The 17,052-nt window shown below is 42.1% G+C and overlaps 1 protein-coding gene across 4 annotated transcripts in view; it reads right to left on the bottom strand.

The window, feature by feature from the left end:
• LOC133418053 (myosin-16) overlaps positions 1-17,052 on the bottom strand; it is a 75,333-nt gene that overhangs the window by 5,299 nt on the left and 52,982 nt on the right. For all 4 annotated transcript variants that reach the window (XM_061706390.1, XM_061706391.1, XM_061706389.1 and 1 more), the window contains 14 exons: positions 16,910-16,966; positions 8,680-8,766; positions 7,331-7,576; positions 7,102-7,219; positions 6,217-6,344; positions 5,896-6,092; positions 5,681-5,813; positions 5,385-5,601; positions 2,913-3,049; positions 2,723-2,826; positions 2,299-2,491; positions 2,019-2,222; positions 1,091-1,216; positions 848-1,018 (listed from right to left, as the gene is read on the bottom strand). In XM_061706390.1, coding sequence (XP_061562374.1) covers positions 848-1,018; positions 1,091-1,216; positions 2,019-2,222; positions 2,299-2,491; positions 2,723-2,826; positions 2,913-3,049; positions 5,385-5,601; positions 5,681-5,813; positions 5,896-6,092; positions 6,217-6,344; positions 7,102-7,219; positions 7,331-7,576; positions 8,680-8,766; positions 16,910-16,966 — 2,118 coding nt within the window. The remainder of the gene's footprint in view (positions 1-847; positions 1,019-1,090; positions 1,217-2,018; positions 2,223-2,298; positions 2,492-2,722; positions 2,827-2,912; positions 3,050-5,384; positions 5,602-5,680; positions 5,814-5,895; positions 6,093-6,216; positions 6,345-7,101; positions 7,220-7,330; positions 7,577-8,679; positions 8,767-16,909; positions 16,967-17,052) is intronic.

The following is a 17,052-nucleotide window of genomic DNA, read 5'->3' on the forward strand; positions in this document are numbered from 1 at the left end:
CACATGCACACCTACGGGCAATTTAGAGTCTCCAATTTATGCATGTTTTTTGGGATGTGGGAGGAAACCGGAGTGCCCGGAGAAAACCCACGCAGGCACGGGGAGAACATGCAAACACCACACAGGCGGGGACGGGGATTGAACCCGGGTCCTCAGAACTGTGAGGCTGACGCTCTAACCAGTCGGCCACCGTGCCGCCAGAAAAAAAAAAAAGGTTTGAAAAGTGTTAAAGTTTCTCTAAATTTACCTTGCTGATGCACAAGATGGGTTATTTTGAGTTCACACAATTTTTTTATCCAGTAAATCCAAGGTCTGTTAAATCAAGGTTCCACTGTATTCACACTTTAAGGGCAGACTGAGGTGGACTATGTCCTGCTGGTGGTAGTAAGCCATTAAGAAGAAATGAATGTGAAATAATATTGGAAAAAAGAAAAAAAAAACAATAGTAATACTTTGGGCAATCTATTCTTTGCAAATGTGCTGGACCATTGTCGAGGCCAACCAAATTTTGGACGTGTGAAATTCATCAGATCATCACATGACCGATCAGATAAAATTGCTCCTCTGTGTAAAGATCTTGAAACAAACTTGAGGTAAAGTCAACAAACAATCAAAAGCCTGGCTGGATTTTTGATGAACTTCTTTCTTTGTATGGTGTCCAGTGAGACTTGAAATTGGCCCAGATTCAAAAGTGTGTTGGCCAACTCAGAATCTGGCTGGATATAGGCTTGATTCACAAAATGTATTGTGGACTTGGTTGAAGAAAAATGCCTTTTCACTCTAAAGATGAATAAATCATATAAGACAAACTACCTCAATGAGTTAAAAATATTGAGCGACAGTTTACCTTTCCCTCCAACTTCTGGATGGTCTTTTTGCCTCCTTTCAAAGCCATCTGCTCTGCCTCCTCCAGCCTGGTGCTCATGTCTTTCACCTGAGCCTCAAGACCTTTCTTCACCCTCTCCAGATGGAGCGTGTGCTCTTGCTCCAGGCGTAGTTCCTCCCCCACTCTGGCCAACTGCCCATATTCAGCAGCTTCTTGATCATTTCATCTCTTGATGATTTCCTCTTGTGTATGCGTGTGTTTTACCTCACAGCTGGCCTTCTTGGATTTGTCGACCGATCCCCTCAGCTCTCCTTGGAGCTCCTCATGCTCGTGCTGCAGAGCTTGGAGATCCACCTCCAGCTTCCTCCTCCCACTCAGAACTGATTGGAACTGAAAAGCAGCAATGAGTTCATAGATCAGATTATTCTCGAGTAGGGATTTCAATGATTAAACGATCATTCTATCAACAAGGTTATATGAAGATGTACATGTGTTATTTCCAACCTTGAGCATTGGCATTGTGCCTCATACTAACCGTCCTGGCAATGTAGTCAATGAAAAGCATTATCGGAATTGGGGGTAGCAGATCCTGCTTTTAACTACAGTACTATAGTTGTAGAAAATCAAGGTAAACGTTGCTCTTTATTTGCATTTGTTTCTGTACATATTTTTACATGTGCATCAGCTATACGTCGGGCTAAGGTTGGTATTTATGATTTAATTTAATAAAACTGACTGTGGCTGGCAACAGAATAATTACGGTCATGTTCTTCGTATCCTCAAGCAATATGATGATGTACCAAATATATGAGTTGAGAATGCTTAACAAGGTTTCTTTTTCTGCAAAGAATAAGAACCTGTTTGACCTTAAAGCTAACTATCAGAGTTGTGCAGGTGAGTAACAGCACTACACTGATCTACAAAATATATATATATATATATATATATATGTGATGCACTGAATCCACAAGAAGTCAATTGCGATATAATGAGTGATTACGCTAAAGGCAACAAACAAACTGGCTGGATTTTGATGCGCTTACTTCTGTACTGCAACACATTGCTAGAGACAAACCTGCTTCACATAAACATGGCACTCTTTCACACTCAATTAATTAATAATTGAAGGTTTAAGTTACATTTCTTTACACTTTTCAAATTTCTTTTCTTTGGCCAAGAGATCAAAAGTCACCTGGTTGTTGAGATCACTGTATTTTTCATTGGTATCCTGCAACTCCACCTCCAAGGCTTTGCGAACCCTTTCTGTACTCTCCAAGACAGAGCGAGACTCTTCGCCATCACTAACCAGCAGAGCACAACGTCTCTCCAAGGCCACCATCTCCTCCTTGTGCTCCTCGTGGCTCCTCACCTCCTCCTCGAGCTGAGCCTGGAGCTCCTAGAGTAGAGTTTTCTATAAATTCTCGAATTAGCGCACCACGGCGGTAGCATAATTAGAACACTGTCATCAAAACCTTGATCTGCTGCTGTGTCTTTTTGCTGCTCTTGCTGAACTCAGTGTTACTTTTGGTAAGGAGATCCACTTGAAGCTCCAGTTCAGCAACATCAGCCTCTAGTTTCTTTTTGAGCTTCAATCCCTCCACTCGACCTTTAATCTCCACATCCAATGTGGCCTGTAAGGATTCCATCGCCCTCTGGTGGCTTTTTCTGACAGAGAACAAGTAAAGAGGTGAGAGGATCAAGCTAAGTTAAATGCTTCATTTGATTGCATCCAAGCTTTTTTGAAGGAAGGGAAAGCTGAATGAGAGCAGGTCTTACCTCTGTAGTACGTTGAAGGTTTTAAAAGGAAATAGAGGACAGTATTAGAGGCAGAAAGAATCAAAGTGTGTTATGTTAGCATAAAAGATAGAGACGGGGAGTCAAGAGGAGATGAGGTACCGAGCAGCATCTATCTCTTCCTCCTTCTCTTGAAGTCTGCGCTCCAGGTCTGCTTTTGCCTGAGACAACTCCAGCTGCATTCTCAGCAACTTGGTTTCTTCAGCCTATAAGGGATAAATCCAACGATATCATAAATGCAATTATTTAGAAGCATTTTTTTCTTCAAGTTAAAATGGACTAAAAACTGTACCTCTAAAGCTGCCTCTGACTCTTCCAGTGAAGCCTGTAATTCTTCTTTCTCCATCTCTATCTTCTTCTTTGCTTTCTGGAGCTCATGGACACTCTTACCTCCATCTGTGAGCTGGTCCATGAGGTCCGCAATCTCTTCTGTAAGTAAGGATAACTCAGAGGCATAGCCTCCCCCATACACACATACACCTTTACAGCCTTTAAGACAATTACATTCCTTTTAAACATGTCACATCACGTTTTGTTTTGTTTTTCTGAGCTGCCCTTGATGATCAATCACACATAAAGAAGATGACAAAATTTGAGCAAACCAGTTTGCAACAGGCAAAATACAATGGACAGGTTTTCCAAACAAGCAATATTGAGTTGAATAAAACTGTACATGTTGATAAGGTCTGGCACGGTGAACGACAGGTTAGTACATCTGCCTCACAGTTCCGGGGACCGGGGTTAAAATCCCGGCCCCGCCTGTGTGGAGTTTGCATATTCTCCCCGTGCCTGGGTGGATTTTCTCCGGGCATTCCGGTTTCCTCCCACATCCCAAAAACATGTGTGGTAGATTGTTTGAAGACTCCTGTACGATTGCCCGTAGGTGTGAATGTGAGTGCAAATGGTTGTATGTTTGTATGTGCCCTGCGATTGGCTGGCAACCAGTTCAGGGTGTACCCCGCCTCCTGCCCGATGATAGCTGGGATAGGCTCCAGCAGCCCGCGACCCTATGAGGATAAGCAGTAAAAGAAAAAGAATGGATGGATGTTGATAATGGGGACACTCTATGACAAATTAAGAGGTAACGTAATCGTTACAGGATAATGTGAGTCGAGTGAGTCAGTCGTTATTTTCACCCACAAATCTCCCAGACCGAAAGTTATACAGTAAGTATTTTTATAAGCTGTGCTATAACTCACTTTATTTTTTTCGCTTGTGGGAATACAATACAGTACATTAGTGTTAATTAGAGCCCTGACGCTAAGACTAACACAGTCCTGTATTGTTACTTAATGTATTTTAGCTTGCTTGCTAGCTACAGCATTTTAATGATCGGAACAAACCCAAACCTTAGTTCATGTTCGGAATTTGAGCTCACTAATTTGCACATACAGAATTTTTTAAACTTGCACATACAAAAGGAATCATAAAGTTGTGATATAGTGCAATATATAAAATTCATGCTTTGTAATATGTTTGGTAAGTCAGTAAATGGTCTGATTTATTGTTAAAATGTTTCTGTTCATGCTGTATTTCAGTGTTATTCATTGATGTTGATGATAAAAACATGGGTTTACATTAAAGCTCAAAATAAGTCAATTGGACGGATTATTAATTTGCATTTTTTTATCCCCAAATACACATGCACTTATTCTGGTTATGAAAACTATAATATATGTTTGTCTGATGTCTTGAGGTTTTAGGTGGGCTTCAGAAGATTTTTAGATTTCAAAAGGGCCCCAGTGCTCTTTAAGTTAGGGAATAACTTGCTTCGTGTTTAACTCCAAACATGGCAGGAAATGGGCAAAAATGTTATGTTTTCCAACCTGATGTCCATGAATGTCTTGTTTTGCTTAAATCCATCCATCCATCCATCCATCCATTTTATGAGCCGCTTCTCCACTAGGGTAGCGGGCGTGCTGGAGCCTATCCCAGCTATCATCGGGCAGGAGGCGGGGTACACCATGAACTGTCTGAGCCGCTTCTCCTCACTAGGGTCGCGGGAGTGCTGGAGGCTACCCATCTATCATCGGGCAGGAGGCGGGGTACACCCTGAACTGGTTGCCAGCCAATCGCAGGGCACATACAAACAAACAACCATTCGCACTCACATTCACACCTACGGGCAATTTAGAGTTGTCAATTAACCTACCACGCATGTTTTTGGGATGTGGGAGGAAACTGGAATACCCGGAGAAAACCCACGCAGACACGGGGAGAACATGCAAACTCCAAACAGGCGGGGCCGGAGATTGAACCCCAGTCCTCAGAACTGTGAGGCAGATGCTCTAACCAGTCGTCCACCGTGTTTGCTTAAATCACACACACAAAAAGTCTGTTTTCATAGAGTAATAAGCAAATTGCAAAGTATAAATCTGCGAAACCTTTTGACTTCCTTTGTATCATGTGTGCAAAAAGCTTGCTGGCAAGAACTCTGTACTGAATGTTTGCATTCAGTGTTGCTATTGAACATCTAATTATCTGGGTACTTACGCTTTAGGATCATTGTGTTTGACCGCAACCAAAGTTTGACAGTTTGGTTATTTACTTATTTGGGCATTATGGAAAGGAGCAATTGAATGCGAGAGGATAACCACTTGCTCATAAAACTTGGCTTACTCCTGTACAATGATGGGATAACTGACTAATTTTATGGTAGCGAGTTTGGCTTTGACTATTTGGCCTTTGTGGGCAGTCGCTACTGTGCATTAGGCACGAGATGGAGCAGTGTGTCCTCAGTTTGTCGATTAAATACAGAATATACCTTGGTAGGCCTTGTTCTCCCTTCGTAGAGCTTCCAGCTGCTCCAGAGACTCTTCATGCACTGTCTTCAGCTTGAAGAGCTCGCCTGTGTGTTGTCTGCTCTCCTTTTGGCAGCTCTCCACCTCCGCTACCAGCTCCTCACACTTTTGCTTCCAGTCTCCCAGCTGCTTCTCTAGAACCCGCTGCTTCTTATCCAGAGCTTGTCCACATACGCTAGCCTTAAAATGGAGAATATACTGTATGTTCAAATTCTATAATAAAGGATATTTGGCGGCACAATGCACACCTCTGCTCTACCTTCTCCAGGTCCATGCACAGCTCCTCCACCTCTCCCTGGAGCCTCTGTTTGGTTTTCTCCAGAGAGGAGCATTTAGCCTGGGTGGCTTCCATTGCCTCCTCTGCCTCCTGCAGCCTCAATACCAGCTTCTTTCTGTGGCACAAGTATTATTCAGACCAGTGGGCCTGAATGCAGCTTTCTTAAGAACATGACTGCCAGTATCAACGTGACTTACTTGGTTTCCTCCAGCTCATCAGCATGCTGGATGGAGTCTGCCTCATGTTTTGTCCTTAAGTGTGTCATCTCAATGTTGAGTTTGGAGATGAGCCGCTGCAGCTCTTGCTTGCTCTCCTGCTCCTCCTCCAGCTGCTCCTTGAGCCCCTCGCACTCTTGCCGCACCGAACTGAGACATCCGCTGACTGCCTGCTTACACTGGCAACCACAAGATACCATGTGTTTTTTTTTTTTTTTTCACTTTCTATAGAGCCATATTAAATACTTAATTTCCGTTTAATTTCAAATTGGGAGTTTTGTTTATCCACACTGTGACACTCACTTTGACCTCTTCATCCAGCTGTTTCTTCAGTTCTTCTAGTTGAGATTGGAGGAGAGTCTTGGTACGACTCAACTGGCCAGATCTGTTCTCTGCCTCAGCCAATCGTCGACTTGTGTCTGTATTATCAGCTAGAGAGGCACACACTGTACTTTAATTAATTGAAAACTATAGTTATTTTCATCATGTTACCAATTATTACCATTACAACAGACAACAAATGATAAATAAAATGTGAATTTTACTGACAAAGCACTGGACACAACACAATCTCTCATCTACAATTGAGATATGCTTGATTCCAGTTTTGTTTTTTTTAACTATGTTTTTGGCTCATGGCATTTGTCATCAATCAAAAACCTGACTGTCACGAAATTAATATAATAAACCAGTCGGTCCATCTCTCATTAGGACAATTGGCTATCACACCTACAGGAACTGAAAATTTAAGAAAATAAGGAGTTGCCATAGAGTTAAACAGGGGTTTAAGTCTTTATTGTTTCCCCTGTGCACTACAGCTCAGCTCCATGTGGCTCTATTCACAATAATTTTAGAATAAAAAATAAAAATAATGGAGAAAAATAGTCTCATGTATTTACTTATCACCATTTTACAGTTGGCCCCAACAAGGAGAGAAATGTGACATAAGGAGAATGAGGGCAGCATATCATCAGACCACTACAGCAAAGTGAAGACTGTGGAGCATAATACTTGAATGTCTAGAGTTAGTGCTCTGCAACAGGATCAATTTAGTATGCGTGTTTGTTTTGTAATTTCTAGCTCTGTATGTATGGATGTTGATCTAATGATAAATAATGATCACTAATCATTGGGGCACTGCTTATCCTGTTTAGAACTAAGTGAAGAATGTCTCTGCCATATCTGTACCTGTGAGTCTGTTCTTGGACACAGTGAGCTCAGTGAGTGTCCTCTGCAGGTCATCTCCTTTCCTGTTAGCCTCATAGAGCTGTTCTTCCAATTTCTTCATCTGGCTATCTGAGGACATCTGCGGCAGCACAGAAACACATGAGCCTACACATGACTGTCTTTGTTACAAAGGCATATGGCTTAAGTTGCTTGGCTGAAACACTTTTCCAATTTCCCCTAACTTGCGGACCTTGGCTTTCTGTAGACTTTCTAGTGAAGTGGATAGGTCGTCTACTTCCATCCTCAAGTTCTGCTTCTCCTTTTCCAACTTGGCCCTGGTCCTCTGCAGAGCGTCACACTGCTCACTTAGCTCTGCAATGACATCGCCGTGGCGTTTTCTCAGGGTTGCAGCCAGCGTCTCTGACTGGACAGATGACTCCTCCAGGTCTCGTCTCAGACGCTGGAGCTCCGCCTCTCGCTTCTTGTTAATCTCTATCTGTTAATTGCACATACAGTTATTAATACTGGGTAGCATTTTGTCAAAAGCCATTTCAAGAAAAACAGTTCTATCTACTCCTTCCGTACTGTTCTGGGAAATGTGTTGGGTTTCATTGCTTTTGAGCCAGAATATTTTATTTGGAGAATGTAAGCAAATTTAACACGTTTCTTGAAATCATCAACATCATCTTTATCCACTCCATACAACAGCTGGACTGCTGATGGCTTGATACACTTGAAAGACTATAGTAAGTCCAGCCACGGGGCTACAAAACTACTTGAAAAACGCCCCCAAAGAACAAGAATTATGATTTGTGTTTATATAAGAATACAATTGATGGTAGTACCTAACCACTGAACATCGACCTGGTGGTCAAGTATCTTCATAATCACAATTTGGCATATTGTGTATATATATATATATATATATATACGGTATAAAACCTAGGCTAAAGTACTATTTCCTTTAGGTCGTACAATTTGATGAAATGTCGGGGATTAATTGCCTCCAAAATACAATGCATGCTGTTGTACAAGACCCCAGTTTAGCAAACAGCAATGGATAGTCTGTGTGTTGTTTTCTCTTGACATTCATTAGTTTTACATGACACAGACTTTTAAAATGTTAATTAAACTTGTGACTGTACAAGAGATTTTATGATGGTGACGTTATTTTATGAATGAATGGATTGTGTTTAACTTTAGATGTTTGATTGTAGGTGGAACGGTGACCGACTGGTTAGCACATCTGCCTTACAGTTCGGTGGACCCGGGTTCAAATCCGGCCTCGCCTGTGTGGAGTTTGCATGTTCTCCCCGTGCCTGCGTGGGTTTTCTCCGGGTACTCCGGTTTCCTCCCACATCCCAAAAAGATGCATGGTAGGTTAATTGACTGTAAATTGCCCGTAGGTGTGAATGTGAGTGCAAATGCTTGTTTGTTTATAAGTGCCCTGCGATTGGCTGGCGACCAGTTCAGGGTGTACCCTGCCTCTCGCCCGAAGATACCTGGGATAGGCTCCAGCACGCGCGTGACTCTAGCGAGGATAAGCGGTACGGAAAATCAATGGAAGGATGTTTGATTGTATATCAAATAGTCTTTTACCTGTGAGGCGGTGACCCCGCCTGCTTCCTCGAGTCGATCTGTGAGATCTTCCAGTTCCCTGCTTAAATCTGCTCTGTGCTTTTCCACCTGTCAAACACATTGCAAGAAAGTACATTTTACATCATTTACATTCAAAACTCAAAAGTTTCAAAGGATTCCTGTTGTTCCTCAATAAAAATGATTAACATGCCACTTTTTATATAATTCCACTTCCAAAGTGAATACTGCATTTCAATATCGTCATCTCTCAAATCCATATACCATTTTCAATTAAGTTAATTGATGATTTGCAAATCCTTTTCGACCTGTATTCAACTGAATACACTACAAAGACAATATATTGCATGTTCAGAAGGATAAAGGATTTGTTGCAAATATTCACTTATTTTGAATTGATCCCTGCAACACGTTAACATCACTAACCCCCCCCCCCCCCCCGCCTCACCACCCCCCACCCCCTGCCCCCCTACTAGGAGAGGGTTATGTTTACCACTGTATTACATCTCCCTTTCATTTAACAACAGTATGTTTGGGAACGCTAATTGTTGAAGCTTTTTAGGTGGAAATATTCCTGTTCTTAGCTGGTGTACAACTTTAGTTGTACAGTACATCGTTGTCGTATTTTGCGCTTCATAATGTGCCACACATTTTCAATGGGAGACAGGTGTGGACTGCTGGCAGGCCAGTCTAGTACTCACACTCTTTTAATACCAAGCCACGCTATTGTAACACATCCAGAATGTGGCTTGGCATTATCTTGCTGAAATAAGCAGGGACGTCCCTGAAAAAGATGTTGCTTGGATGGCAGCATATATTGCTCCAAAACCTGCATGTACCTTTCAGCATTAATGGTGCCTTCACAGATGTGCAAGTTACTCATGCCATGGGCACTAACACCCGCCCCCATAGCATCACAGACGGTGGCTTTTGAACTTTGCGTTAACAATCCGCATGGTCCTTTTCCTCTCTGGCCTGGAGGACACAATGTCCATGATTTCACAAAAACTATTTGAAATGTGGACTAGTCAGACCACAGCACACTTTTTCACTTTGCATCAGTCCATCTCAGATGAGCTCAGACCCAGAGAGGACGGCAGCGTTTCTGGGTGTTTTTTAGATTTAGCTTTTGCTTGGTAGAGTTTTAACTTGAATTTGTAGATGTTGGAATGAAGTGTGTTAACTGAAAATGTTTTGTTAAGTGTTCCTGAGCCCACGTGGCAATATCCTTTAGACAATGATGCCGGTTTGTAATGCAGTGCTGAGGGACCAAAGCTCACAGGCATTCAATGTTGGTTTTCAGCCTTTCGGCTTTCATGCAGCAATTTCTGCAGATTCTCTGAATCTTTTGAGGATTTTATGGAGTGAAGATAATGAAATCCCTAAATTCCTTGCAATTGTATATTGAGAAACATTGCTCTTATACTGTTGGACTATTTACTCTTGCAGTTGTTTACAAAGTGGCAAACTTCACCATATCCTTGTTTGTGAACAATTGAGCCTTCTGGGGATGCTCCTTTTATACCTAATCATGACACTCACCTGTTTCCAATGAATCTGTTCACCTGTGTAATGTTCCAAACAGGTGTATTTTGAGCGTTCCTCATCTTTCCAGTCTTTATATGCCCCTATCCCAGCTTTTTGGGAATGTGTTGCAGGCATCAAATTCAAAATGAGTGAATATATGCAAAAAAAAATTAAATAAAACTAAGTTTATCAGTTTGAACATTAAATATACCTTTGTAGTGTATTCAGTTGAATATAGCTTAAAAAGCATTTGCAAATCATTGTTTTATGTTCTTATTTACATTTTACACAATTTCCCAACTTCATTAGAATTGGGATTTGTAGACACAATTCTCAAATTAGTTGCAGGGTGGTCTCTCTCGCTGCTCACACAATTAGGAAGTTGAAAAACAAAGGGGTAATACTGTAAGTGCAATCACCTCAATTCATTTAAGCTATTGTTCACACACAGCCATTAAGAATTGCTTTGCCCATCAGAACACTGTTGCTAACCAAAACAGCATCTACTAAGGCATGTATCCATTCTCTCCGGATGTTGTAAACAAGTTCCCTTCACACTATTAATCTGATTAAAGATGATTTTGTGTACAACCCCAATTCCAATGAAGTTGGGACGCTGTGTTAATCATAAATAAAAACAGAATATAATGATTTGCAAATCATCTTCAACCTATATTTAATTGAATACACTACAAAGACAAGATATTTAATGTTCAAACTGATAACCTTGATTGTTTTTAGCAAATAATCATTAACTTAGAATTTTATGGCTGCAACACGTTCCAAAAAAGCTGGGACAACTGGCAAAAAAGACTGAGAAAGTTGAGGAATGCTCATCAAACACCTGTTTGGAACATCCCAAAGGTGAACAGGCTAATTGGGAACAGGTGGGTGCCATGATTGGGTATAAAATGAGCTTCCCTGAATTGCTCAGTCATTCACAAGCAAATATGGTGCGAGGTTCATCTCTTTGTGAAGAAGTGCGTAAGAAAATAGTGGAACAGTTTAAGGACAATGTTCCTCAACGTACAATTGCAAGGAATTTAGGGATTTCATCATCTACGGTCTATAATATCATCAAAAGGTTCAGAGAATCTAGAGAAATCACTGCATGTAAGCGGCAAGGCCAAAAACCAACCTTGAATGCCCGTGACCTTCGATCACTCAAGCGGCACTGCATCAAAAACCGACATCAATGTGTAAAGGATATCACCACATGGGCTCAGGAACACTTCAGAAAACCAATGTCAGTAAATACAGTTCGGCGCTACATCCGTAAGTGCAACTTGAAACTCTACTATGCAGAGCAAAAGCCATTTATCAACAACACCCAGAAACTCCGCCGGCTTCTCTGGGCCCGAGCTCATCTAAGATGGACTGAGGCAAAGTGGAAAAGTGTTCTGTGGTCCGACGAGTCCCCATTTCAAATTGTTTCTGGAAATTGTGGACGTCGTGTTCTCCGGGCCAAAGAGGAAAAGAACCATCCGGACTGTTATGGACACAAAGTTCAAAAGCCAGCATCTGTGATGGTATGGGGCTGTTTTAGTGCCAATGGCATGGGTAACTAACACATCTGTGAAGGCACCGTTAACAACAATTAGTGTCCTCAGTTCCCAAACGTTTAGTGAATATTGTTAGAAGAAAAGGTGATGTAACACAGTGGTAAACATGACGCTGTCCCAGCTTTTTTGGAACGTGTTGCAGCAATAAAATTCTAAGTTAATGATTATTTGCTAAAAACAATAAAGTTTATCAGTTTGAACATTAAATATCTTGTCTTTGTCAGTGTATTCAATTAAATATAGGTTGTACATGATTTACAAATCATTGTATTCTGTTTTTATTTATGTTTAACACAGCGTCACAACTTCATTGGAATTGGGGTTGTAGTATAGTTTATGTATATCTCTATCACCAATTAGCATTTCAGTAGACTCATGTGATTGCTTTGGTGAATCTTGAGTTTTCTGCATCTCTCCATAATATTCATCCATCCATCCATCCATCCATCCATTTTCTACCGCTTATCCGAGGTCGGGTCGCGGGGGCAGTAGCTTTAGCAGGGACGCCCAGACTTCCCTCTCCCCAGCCACTTCATCCAGCTCTTCCGGGGGGATCCCAAGGCGTTCCCAGGCCAGCCGAAGGACGTAGTCTCTGCAGCGTGTCCTGGGTCGTCCCCGGAGTCTCCTCCCGGTGGGACGTGCCCGGAACACCTCACCGGGGAGGCGTCCGGGAGGCATCCGAATCAGATGCCCCAGCCACCTCATCTAGCTCCTCTCGATGTGAAGGAGCAGAGGCTCTACTCTGAGATCCTCCCGGATGACCGAGCTTCTCACCCTCTCTCTAAGGGAGAGCCCGGACACCCTGCGGAGGAAACTCATTTCGGCCGCTTGTATCCTGGATCTTGTTCTTTCGGTCACGACCCACAGCTCGTGACCATAGGTGAGGGTAGGAACGTAGATCGACCGGTAAATCGAGAGCTTCGCCTTTCGGCTTAGCTCCTTCTTTACCACAACGGATCGATACAAAGTCTGCATCACTGCAGATGCTGCGCCGATCCGCCTGTCAATCTCCCGTTCCATTCTTCCCTCACTCGTGAACAAGACCCCAAGATACTTGAACTCCTCCACTTGGGGGAAGATTCTCATCCTCGACCTGGAGAGGGCACGCCACCCTTTTCCGACTGAGGACCATGGTCTCAGATTTGGAGGTGCAAATTCTCATCCCAGCCGCATCACACTCGGCTGCGAACTGCTCCAGTGAGAGTTGGAGGTCACGGCTTGATGAAGCCAACAGAACCACATCATCAGCAAAAAGCAGAGATGCAATACTGAGGCCACCAAACCGGACCCCACTACGCCTCGGCTGCGCCTAGAAATTCTGTCCATAAAAGTTATGAACAGAATCTGTGACAAAGGGTAACCTTGGCGGAGTCCAACCCTCACAGGAAACGAATCTGACTTACTGCCGGATATGTGGACCAAACTCTGACTCCGGTTGTACAGGGACCGAACAGCCCGTATCAGGGGGTTCGGTACCCCATACTCCCGAAGCACCCCCCACAGGACCCCAGAGGGACACGGTCGAACGCCTTCTCCAAGTTTCTCAGTTTTCTTTTAAGCTGTCTAATATGCAATACAATATACGGCACCAGCCACCAGCAGATTCTTACTCAAATATAACAGCAAGTCTCTTCATGTGTCAAAAGCCTTATATTTTGCTGCTAAAGTCAAGTGTAATTTCATCAAGTCAAGGAAACTTAGTATATTTTATTTGACTTATTGTAGGCCTACTGTATATTTAATTGACTAAAATGTTGTGGAATTTAGTCAACTAAATCAATTAAGATAATTCATTAATCAAGCTAAAAAAGGAAAACAACTATGACTAAAACTAAATGAAAAAATGCTGTCAAAATCAACAGTACCTCGTGAAGTGTACAACACATGTATTGTATAGTATACTATTTTACTAAATATGACTTGTTACATTAAATGCACATTATCCAAATTAACAGTAAATGCAAAAATGTAAATTTACACAAATGCTGATGTGTTTATGATGCTTTTTCGCCAAAGCAAAGTGGTTGAAGGTATCCTTACAAGCTCAATCATGTTCAACGTAAAGCACACACAAGAGTTTATACATGCAGAACCAGCTTTTGTGTCTTTATGCTTATATTTTACAGCTATTTTGAAGACCGTACATTCTCAAAGTGCCCTGTAAAAAGCTGCAATATCAGACTTTCTTGATACCAGCAAAGACGCACCTTGAGGCACAAGAAGTGAAAACAGATACTCAGCCCTATATTGGAGTAAACAGTGATGCGTTAAAATTGTTGCAACGTAACAACAACAACAAAAACAGAAGGGAGAATAAAAACTTGCCACCTATGAACGTGTTTGTGTGTGTGTGTGTGTGTGTGTGTTAACTGGTCAACATTCCATATGGGAGAAGACTCCATGGGAAATAGTAGTCTTTGTTAGCCTGTGTCTCCTGATGATATCTCCCCTTTTCGCCAGGCAGATTTAAACAATGGGAAGCATGTCTGTGGTGGAGGTATGCTCTTTTTGAGCTCCTCCTGTGGAACAGATAAAGCGGGGCATGTCCTTGCTTGCTCCTATCTCCAGTCATGTGGCTTAAGGTAGCTGGCAGGGGTATCCCCATAACAAATACGACCCAGAGTGGAGAGGGGGGAGAGGGGAGCAAAACACCCCCAAGGGCCTACTGTCATGCTATTCAACATCAAGTTGAAATATGTACTTTTCTGCTATTGGAACATGCAACTCTTCAGTTGCAAGTGTTGTGTGGCTTAAATACACATCCTCTAAGAGCAACTCATGTGAAACAACAAGCATTTAAAGTGCCCACCTTGGTATATTAGCTTTATCGGAACCAGGCCACCAAGCTTCAGGCTTTTCCCCCCTTGAATAACAAAATGTTTATGTGGCTAAAAAGGATGTCATGGGCAAAAAGGATAATATGAAACAGAAACAATATGTGTTTGTGTTTATGTCTGTTATTTAAAGGTAGACAAAAATGGGAAATAGAAAGACAAAGACCTGTATACTATACAGTAGGTATAGCATACACTACAGGGTCCACTACGGCTTCAAAAGATCAGTTTCCCCAATGATACACAATAAACAAAGCAATCCTGCAACCATTAACACTCACATTTACTTCTTCACTGAATGGGATCTGAACCAATAGTGTCTGCACCAAAGTCAGATAAGTAATAGATGCACCTGACACTTAGAATGGACTCCCTAATTTGGTAATCACTACATGGGGGGAGCAAAACCATAACATTGTCTGTTGGTGGGCAGTAATCACAATGACAGAAGAGAACTACAAACGACCCAATTTGGATCAGTAACAACATTTAAATTATAGACACCTGATGCATATCTGATTTTTTTACATTGAGGTTCATGCATTATTCACTGAGATGGATTATTTAAAAAGGAAATCAAAAATCCTGTGTGCCGTCTTATTTAGGTCTGGACAGAAATGTTTTGAGGAGTTTTTGCTGTTTCGCTAACTTAAAGAACCTCTAATGGTGTGAACATTGGCACTTATTTCGAAGTTCTGGACTATCTCCCAAAAAAAAGATCCTCCCCAAAAGAAATTAAATAGTAATTTTTGGCTTGTTTTCTGATGAAATTTTTGATTTTCTGGCCCGCCCTCATTTAGGTCGAACTCCTGCGTGAACCTGCTGGTGTCAGCGGATGAGCATGTTTTCTTATTAAACTATTATATGTTCTGTGTCTAATTGCTGCCGATATTGACAGTTTGGATGGGTTTTTTTTTAGACAACAACGAGTGAAAATAGTGAAGTTATATAGATTTGAGTAGGCTTGTTTTGTTAAAATTGATCGCGGTAATGGGTCATTACACAAGGAAGACAGTGCATGAGGTCATCTATCCATCCATCCATTTTCTGAACCGCTTCTCCTCACTAGGGTCGCGGGCATGTTGGAGCCTATCCCAGCTATCATCGGGCAGGAGGCAGGGTACACCCTGAACCCGTTGCCAGCCAATCGCAGGGCACATACAAACAAACAACCATTCGCACAGTCACACCTACGGGCAATTTAGAGTCTCCAATTAATGCATGTTTTTGGGATGTGGGAGGAAACCGGTGTGCCCGGAGAAAACCCACGCAGGCACGGGGAGAACATGCAAACTCCACACAGGCGGGGCCAGGGATTGAACTCAGGTCCTCAGAACTGTGAGGCTGACGTTCTAACCAGTCAGCCAGTGTGCCGCCTGCATGAGGTCAGTGCATGCAAATTCAATTACGACTATTTAAAGTTTTGTCAGCTCAGTTTTGTATTGATTGCATTGCTCACCTTTGAAAAATAGTTTGGGAGGATGACGTGACACAGGCATTTGCTTTTAAAGGCGTCGTGTGACTGCAACGGACTTTGATGTGCATGGCTGGCTGGTGCTGTGTTTGTACCATTTTAATTAATGACACCGTAATAAGTTAGCAATTCTTTTAGCGTATTAAATTAGTGATTGAACATAATTTAGAGGTGGGGGATTCTGCCCGACAGCGACAATATATGAAATATGAGTAAATACTGCCACTTTATAGTATAGTACAGTCCTTTGACTATGTGGAGAATTGGTCTCCAATTTCTTTCGCTGCGGTCATACCAGGAGATGGCGGCATATTTATTTTAGTGATTTAAAAGGGGTGTTCCCAGGGCAACTAGTTATTAACCGATTGCTCCAAAACGGTTTGATATTATTGTAAATGACTGGCAGTTTAATTTTCTTAAGAAAAAAAAAATGCATAAACAGAACTTGTTCGTGAAATATAAGCCATTAGGACGCTATGGGTCCTTTAACAAAGGATGATGAAGACACACTTTCTTGGCTCAGGCAGAAAGAGAGTAGACCAGTTGTGATTCTGTGTGAGGTTACCCTGTATGTTAATGAGGAGCACAAGGTCTCCTTCCCAGAGTGTATCGTGACAGTTGCAGATTGTTTCGGATGAGCACCACTCTTCTACATCTTTCACATCTTGACCCACAAATAGCTTTCGCCACCACCGGACTAAACGCTAAAGCTGAGCCAACCTCAGTTTTGAGATGCTCCTTATCTGTCTTGCAGCTTGAAAGACACCTAGAAGGCACATCCTCTCTTTGTTTCATTTGTGGAGAAGACGGTCGGGTTGGTAAACAGTCATTCATACCTTTGCTCTTATGGCCCGTTCTGCTTCCAATTCCTCCTCCAACTCCTCAATGCGGGCCTAAAAAAAACACAAAATTGGAATGGCCTTCAGTGCAACAAAAATACAATTTACACTCAAATAAGGATGACGAGAAGAGCAGACAT

Source organism: Phycodurus eques, chromosome 19 (genome assembly GCF_024500275.1).
Source record: "Phycodurus eques isolate BA_2022a chromosome 19, UOR_Pequ_1.1, whole genome shotgun sequence".
NCBI classification, from domain to species: Eukaryota; Metazoa; Chordata; class Actinopteri; order Syngnathiformes; family Syngnathidae; genus Phycodurus; species Phycodurus eques.